General features: G+C 36.9%; 1 protein-coding gene across 1 annotated transcript; it reads right to left on the bottom strand.

Annotated features, from left to right (window-relative positions):
• Positions 1-1,323: 1,323 nt before the first annotated feature.
• On the bottom strand, positions 1,324-7,683 carry LOC306760752 (interstitial collagenase-like). The gene is made up of 13 exons (XM_079246734.1): positions 7,554-7,683; positions 6,604-6,720; positions 6,276-6,403; positions 5,995-6,143; positions 5,747-5,872; positions 5,472-5,633; positions 5,219-5,390; positions 5,012-5,142; positions 4,700-4,865; positions 3,912-4,012; positions 3,427-3,552; positions 2,207-2,253; positions 1,324-2,021 (listed from the first exon to the last, which is right to left on the bottom strand). Exons 1-12 carry the CDS (start codon positions 7,659-7,661, stop codon positions 2,237-2,239), a joined length of 1,503 nt encoding a protein of 500 aa, XP_079102860.1. The 5' UTR covers positions 7,662-7,683; the 3' UTR covers positions 1,324-2,021; positions 2,207-2,236.
• Between the last annotated feature and the right edge of the window lie 468 nt (positions 7,684-8,151).

Consider the following 8,151-nt stretch of genomic DNA (forward strand, 5'->3'; position numbering starts at 1 on the left):
GTCTTGGCTCCTCCCCCCTCTGGTTTGCTCCTTTTGTGATCCATGGCCTTTTTATTACCTCCGCCAATGAGGTTATGTTTTTACCCTTTCCTGCTGGAGGCTGTGGAATGGGCATGTGTTTATCTGTTTGTCTGTTACTGTTCAAGATAACTCAAAGAGTTATGGACAGATTTTTATGAAACATTTTAGGAGTTGTTGGAAATGTGAAAAGGAAGAATTAATTTAATTTTGGTGGTGATCCGGATCACCATTTGGATCCAGGAACTTCTTAAAGGCCTTGGCAGAGGTTTGCCTTTTGAGTTCTTTTCTAATTTGCTGCTTTTTCCACCAACAATTTTCTCTTTCTTGACTATTTAGCAGGAGGAGGCAAATAAATTGATCCAGGTATGGGAAATCCTTCCTGCATTTTCTCAGCCATGTTTGCCTTCCAAGTTTCTTCCTCACTACCTTGTATTTTCATCCTAACACATTATTTACATGCAGGATGTGGCTATCAGGTTTGAGCTGCGTGAGGGGGAAGAGGGGAGCTGTGAGACGAAGCTTATGAAATGTAAGAAATGAACAACTCTATTTTAGTCTTTGAACGTTTGGACTGGTCAGAATTTTTACAGATTTACCGTAAACTGAGGGCTCTAACTATATTTGTTATTGTATATGATTACAAAATGTAATCATATACAATCATATATGTGGTTCCTCTTCTATCAGGAAGAGGAACCACTTCACCCAGATTAATAAAAATGTCTCTGAGCAAGATTACCAACACCAGCTTTAACCTTTGCACTTTTTCATAGAACATTAAACTGTGAGGTTTCATCAGGTTTATTAACTATCTTCTTATTACCAATTATTACCTCTGCCAAGGAGGTTATGTCACCAGCATTTATCTATTTGTTTGTTTGTGTTCAAGATAACTCAAAAAGTTATGGACGGATTTTCATGAAATTTTCAGGAGTTGTTGTAAAAGTGAAAAGAAAGAAGTAATAAGATTTTGGTGGTGATCTGACTCACTGTTTGGATCCAAGAATTTTTTAACATTGTGCTTGGTGAAAGTTTTATTTTTTTTATAAAAGCAGAGAGAAGAATTTTAGCTGCACTAAAATCTGTATTCAGGTGAATTTACAAGGAATTTAAAAGGAAATTGTTCCCCTAAAGCACTAAAGAGGTTACGTTGCATCAACACAGGCGTGCGTTTGTCTTTACTAAAACCCAACAGATCACTCAACAAACTTTCTTCATTGCTAATCAAATTGTTTATTTCATTCAAATACTGACTGACTGGTTCAGTTTCATTGAAAGTCATCTGAAAAGAATCAACATGAGCTAAGTTTAACATTTGATTAATCAAAGTGTGTTATAATTTGCAATTAATTCAACACCTTTTAATAATAATTACTTAAAGATACATCTTTGCCATTTAGATAATTGACCCACAACATGCCGAACTGCGGAAGTGACATAAGATCTGGAATCCTTTCTATCCCTGATGTTGTGTATACATTGGAAGTCGAGGTACCGGTTTCTCTCCCTGTACTCTAACATTTGAAAAGAACAGAACTTTCCAATATTCCCCTAATGTGAACATAAGATGGAAAGTAAAGTACATAACTAAAATTTATAGCATGGCAATTAAAAAAGGTTAAATTCCTCCTACACATGCATCTCCCATAAACCTTTGTGGTCCGGATATGTTAAGTTTTGGAAAAAGCCCCGTCTCCTTTGACAGAAAGATGTTTACTACTCATCATTATCACACAGAACATTGTTGAAAAACTATTTAAAAACAATGTAATCGGTTTGGCAATAAGACACTGCTTATACAAAACTCTAAATGATAATCACTATTTAAAAGTTTATATCGAAGCAAAGTCTAGGTTTACAGTGTGGGTGAGCGGGCAGACAGGCAGAATTTCCAGGTGTGAACTTCAGGAAAGGAGATCAGGAGGTCGATGCTTTCACAGAAAAGGCTTGTTGAACTGGTGGATGCTGGTGTGGCTGACAGTGATTCAAGGCAGCTTTTTCTGAAGAAAACACAAGAGGATCAATAAGATCAGGCAACAAGGTAAAAACTAAAATATAAATAATTAAGGCAGCCAGTATAGGAAGGAAAAACCGGAGCGATCTAGCACTGTGTGACAGTGAAACCAGGGTTACATGCTGCACTGAGATTGACTTTATGGAGAACTGCTTTCACTGAGGAACCTACCAGAGCAAGGCAGCCATGCCCACGCCCAGCCTAACACCACCAACACACTATGGAAAAAGGAAAAAAGGGGAAGAGACAAAAGCATAAACTCACTGTAGACAATACATAATGCAGACAGAATTAGATGACTATAAACATTGTTGATGTTTTAAAATATTATTAAGACCTCCAAAAAAGATCCTCAAAGACAAATGGAAAGTATTTTTGTAAAAGAAGGTTCACACTATCCAATAGCATACTGAATCTTTTCTTTAGTTGCTAGGTAATCCGTCCTAATTATGCAAAAAAATAAGTTGCCACCCATAAATAAAAAAGGTCAAAGCCTTTAGCGTTGTATAAAGCAGCTTTGGCATTGTTTTGATAAGCTTCTGTAATGTCACAAGATTTATGTCCATGCAGTGTGGCATTCAATTTTCACCAAGATGACGGGAGCCTTCTCTAGCACATCCCAAAGATTCTCATTGGGATTCAGTTTTGAACTCTGTGGTGGCCAATTCATATGTGAAAATGATGTCTCATGATGCCTGAACTGCTCTTTTACAATTTGAGCCTGATAAAATGTGGCATTGTCATGTAGGAATATGGCTGTGCCATCAGGACAGCAGGAATAACTGGCTTATTCAATATATTCAGATAGTCAGCTGGCTCATTCTTTGTTGCTGAACCTAGACTTGACCAGCTGCAGCAACCCAAGATCATATACTGCCCCCACAGGTTTGCTCAGTAGGCATTAGACGTGAAGACTTCCTCACTTCAACTGCTCATGCTCCCGTCACTCTGGAAAAGGGTAAATCTGGACTCATCAGATCACCTTCCTTTTTTTACTCTGGGGTTTAATCTTTATTTTTGGTAAACTGGACAAAGTTTTTATCCCACAATTAGACAAAGATAAATAATTACTAAATGTTCAGGGGAAAAAATAGTTAGGTAAATTTACTAACTGAATGAGGCTGACATATGAATGAACACAGAAATGAATCATTAGTGGAAGCCGTCAGTTTAAACTTTTCAGTAATGCAGGGATGTGTTGTTGGGAAACCCTAAATGAAAAATGTGCTCCTTTGTTTGCTCATTTAATAAAACAAAATATACTGTATAGTTTTGGTAATTTAAAATTACTACAGGTTCCATCCAAGAAACATCATTATTTCACATCTGGAGAGATAAGATTTATATTCAGATGGCTCTGTAGCGATGTGAATGTCATGCATTGTATAGACCTGTGCTGTCGTATTCAGTGTGAGTGTTGCAATTAAACCACTCGTAGTTGTACAGCACTCTTGTTATCATTCTGTTTGGCAGGAAGTACTCAGTCTGTATGGAGCCTTCAACAAAATACACATATCCTGTGAAAGAAAAAAAAAGGAATGTCAGCACACATTTTAGCTAAAATGAAAATTATTGTAGCAGAAATGTCACACACAGTGCTCCCAATTTACAAAAATGCTGTGGCAAATATTTCAACTGATTGTTTTCTAGCAGACATTGAGAATCAATGGTTATGAGTGGCTGTATTTCTAGTTTAGTTTGGTAATTTACGAACATACATTAACAAATCTGTTAATGTTTAGCTCTGAACATGTCAACCATTGAAGTTTTGAAAAAAGACAAACAAAAAACAGAGAATCAGTTTTTGCTGATAAGTCAGGTGCTGATCAGATCTATTAGACCCCAGTTTGTCCCAATAAGAAGAGACATCTCTTACCACCATTCTCAAAGGCTGCATCAACTTTGGAGACAACGCCCGGAATATCTCCAAAGATGAATCGTGGGAATCCATAAGGGTAGTTCCAGTTGAAATTGTAACTTTAAAGAAACAAAGACACATGAAGCAGTTACAGATGCCTTAAAGATAAGTTGCTGGACCAATGAAATATCTCTTCATTTCTATCATTATTTTTTCTTAGTCCTGAACCTTCCTGTTATGTTGTGGGTCAAGTTGACAAGTTTAAGTTACTTAGATACTGTTTGGGTCATTTGGCCCAGCAGTTAAAATTGAGGTTAGGAAGAGGTCAGATGAGACAAATGCTAATTGTTTCTTTGCAACTGTGAGACATGTTTTACCTTAATCACACACACACACACACACACACACACACACGCACACATACACATACACAAACACACATGCTACAGTTACATTATGTTTTTTTTAAATTAATAATTTGGAATTAAATAATTCAGAATTGACTCATTCTCCTACAAGTTTACATGAACCAGTGCACAGTAAAAAGGTTTTCAACTTGCTTCTATTTTTTTTTTTTTTTTAAAGAAATGTATTTTACTCATTCAGCTTTGATCTGTGAAAGGTAAGTTACACCACACCTCTAAATACTAATAGAAAAGGTTAGTGATAGAGTTAATAACAAGATATAAAGGATGTTTTGGGGATATTTTTGGGGCAAATTGACCCAGGAACATAATTGTTTTTTTTCCAAGAAAGAAACATAACAGGAGGGTTAAAGACTTGATGCTAACTAACTCAACACTCACCTCCAATATTGGTCATTTACAAAAATGTATGTGATTCCTGTCATTGGTAGATAAACAGCAGCATCCACCTTACTGATGTATGAGGGGAGGCCAAAGTTGGTGATAGGCTGTGGATAGCCTGGCATGATTGTCTTGTCAAAAGATTTGATGCGCCAGTATTTATTTCCTGTGAAGAAAGAGCTTGGGGTTGTTGAATATTGTTGTTACATTGACAGCTTCCTACTATTAGCCCTCTTAGTTGATTAGTTGGTTAATATTGTATTTCATATTGCCTAAAAGAAAAAAGAAAGAAATTGTTTCTATGAACATTACCTTCAAATAAATATGCCTCTTGGTTGTTTGGGACTTCAAAGGCAGCATCCACAGTATTGATTTGGGGCCATGTTGCGCTCACTTTTGAAAATCTGGTTTCTGAAAAACTCGTACTCTTCAACCAGTAGTATCTAGTTTGAAGTACAAAAAGATGTGAGATGTATGCTTCACATAAATCAGCAGATTAAATCAGATTTAAAATTGTACCCGTTTTTGAAGAAGAAAAGATCTCCCCATATGGAAGTAACTGCATCAAACACCAGCTCTTGACTGCATTGTTGGTCTTGTGGGTTGGGCAGAGGGACTGGGTTTGGGCCAGCTTCTGGACCAGTAGGTTGTCTGAATCGTGGCCATATTGGTGGAACTGATGTACGACTTCCTGACAAGAGAAGGGAAGAAATGTAAAACAACTGATATAAAGTAGGAATTTCTCTCAAACATTATGTTAGAAAATATTTACCATAAAGTGCCTGAACCCCACGTCTATCATCATCTGGCAGCTTGTATCCATCTGTGTTGACATACTGATAGTTGGGGAACATCAGTGCACTTCTGTCACTGGAGTGACTCAAGCCCAGAGAATGGCCAAACTCATGGGCCGCCACCAGCAACAGATTGAAATCTGAAAGCAGCCATATTAGTGAAACCTTAAGAGGTTATAAACACGTGTTACACACTTTTTCACCTGTGTTGCGTTGGCTACTTTACTAAACTAACATGGTTGGCTGTACTCACCTATATGGGTAAGTGTCCAGGTTTCATCCTCATCAAAGTGTGCATCTCCTCCCAGATCCTCTCCAGGACTGAAGGCATGAGCCAACTGGTTTCCTGGCCCGTCAAAAGGGGAAAAATCTCCATGTGCTACAAAAGGACAAATCATTTTTCAGTGATAGTTTGTGTTTGAATCGCATTTTACTTTACAAACAGTGATAAATATTTAGTTTAATTGTTTGATCTTCATAAAATATTCCATTAATGCTTACATCTGCTCTGAAAGAGGATCATGATGTCTGCAGTACCCTCGTAGATCTGTTGGAAATCCAACGGGATGACATTGCTGTAGAGCTGAAAGGCCTGAGCGATGGTAGCATCCACCTGACTCTGCGTCAGATCTGGGGTGTACTGAGTAATTCTGTGTAAGTAGTTACCAGCAGCAGTTTTATTATTCCTTGCCCCATTCAAGTTTTTATATTCAATGATGAAAGATTGTGAATAGTGTATAATGAACTATAATGATTTGACCAACCGACAACAGAGAAGATACCTGTATGTAATCAAGCTTTTCTCCCATTTGGGTTTTCCATCAAAGTGTTCAAACTTATTAACATCCGGCACACCGCACCTTGGAGCTTTCATCACATCCAAGGTTTTATCATTTAAGACACCCGTCACCTGATGGGATTATCACAGAGATGGTCATATATGATTTAAAATCTTGAAGACCTGATTCACTATCCTGAGTCCTGTATAAATCCATGCATATGACAAATGTACAAATGGAGTAGACATCAGCTTTTCTTACATAATTTCATCAAAGTTCAATTACATGACTAGAACTTGTGAAAAATTAGATATTGTGTTAAATTTTTTACCTCCAGGCCAAAGAAGGCCTGCATCCTTCGGAGAGATTCACTAAAAGAGCTTTCAGTTAAACCCAGCATCGAGGGACTCATCATCTGATCATCAGGGTAAAACTCAGAGAGGTATTCCTGATCAAGACAAGACAGAGGAAAAATGCATTAAGTAAATAACACACACACACACACACACACTCTCTCACACACACACACACACACACACACACACACACACACACACACACACACACATTCATGTATATATATATATATATATATATATATATATATATATATATATATATATATATATATATATATATATATATATATATATACATATATATATATATATACATATATATATATTTATATACATATATATATATATATATATATATATAGAAGTGAGTAGAAGTGAGTAAAACCTCCCCTTTTGGGCCTCTTTTCATACTCATTACTCCTCCCTCCCAGCACAAGGGTGTCCCTTAAATGTGACTGATTTACCCAAGAGGGCACTTTGTGGTGCTATTTGCTTCTGATCAGAACAATAGACACTTCAGGCTGTGGAGGCAGATTTTATGAAGAGGGAGTGGATGACTAGATGAGAATATTTTAACAAGATGTGGCTTGCTGATTTTGGAATTCTGCTACTGGCTTGGTTATCGATGTGCCACACAGCACCTATTGCAAGTCCATGGACCACAGCTAAGGATGAAGACCTGGCCAAGGTATATATATGTGTGTGTGTGTGTGTGTCACACACACACACACACACACACACACACACACACACATTCATGTATATGTATATATACATATATATATATATATATATATTTATATATATATATATATATATATATATATATATATATATATATATATATATATATATATACATGAATGTGTGTGTGTGTGTGACACGCACACACACACACACACACACACACATATATATATACCTTGGCCAGGTCTTCATCCTTAGCTGTGGTCCATGGACTTGCAATAGGTGCTGTGTGGCACATCGATAACCAAGCCAGTAGCAGAATTCCAAAATCAGCAAGCCACATCTTGTTAAAATATTCTCATCTAGTCATCCACTCTCTCTTCATAAAATCTGCCTCCACAGCCTGAAGTGTCTATTGTTCTGATCAGAAGCAAATAGCACCACAAAGTGCCCTCTTGGGTAAATCAGTCACATTTAAGGGACACCCTTGTGCTGGGAGGGAGGAGTAATGAGTATGAAAAGAGGCCCAAAAGGGGAGGTTTTACTCACTTCTATTCATTTTTTTTGCTTTTATAGAGATTTTCAAATCTGTAACTCAATCAAGAAATGGAAAATTTAAAAATAAATAAACAAAAAAAGTCCAGGTTTTCACTGTAAGTTTTGGTGTTCAATTTAGTAAGATGCATTTGTTATTTGCGTGGTTAGTTCCCAGCATTGTCCAAATTGGCACACACAAAAATAGGAAAAATGCAGTTTTCTGCACATGTCCAACACACGGTCACAATTAAAGCATTGTCTTGAAATGAAATTAAACACAGTTTGTTTTGGTGGTA

Source organism: Telmatherina bonti (genome assembly GCF_933228915.1).
Source record: "Telmatherina bonti genome assembly, chromosome: 9".
NCBI classification, from domain to species: Eukaryota; Metazoa; Chordata; class Actinopteri; order Atheriniformes; family Telmatherinidae; genus Telmatherina; species Telmatherina bonti.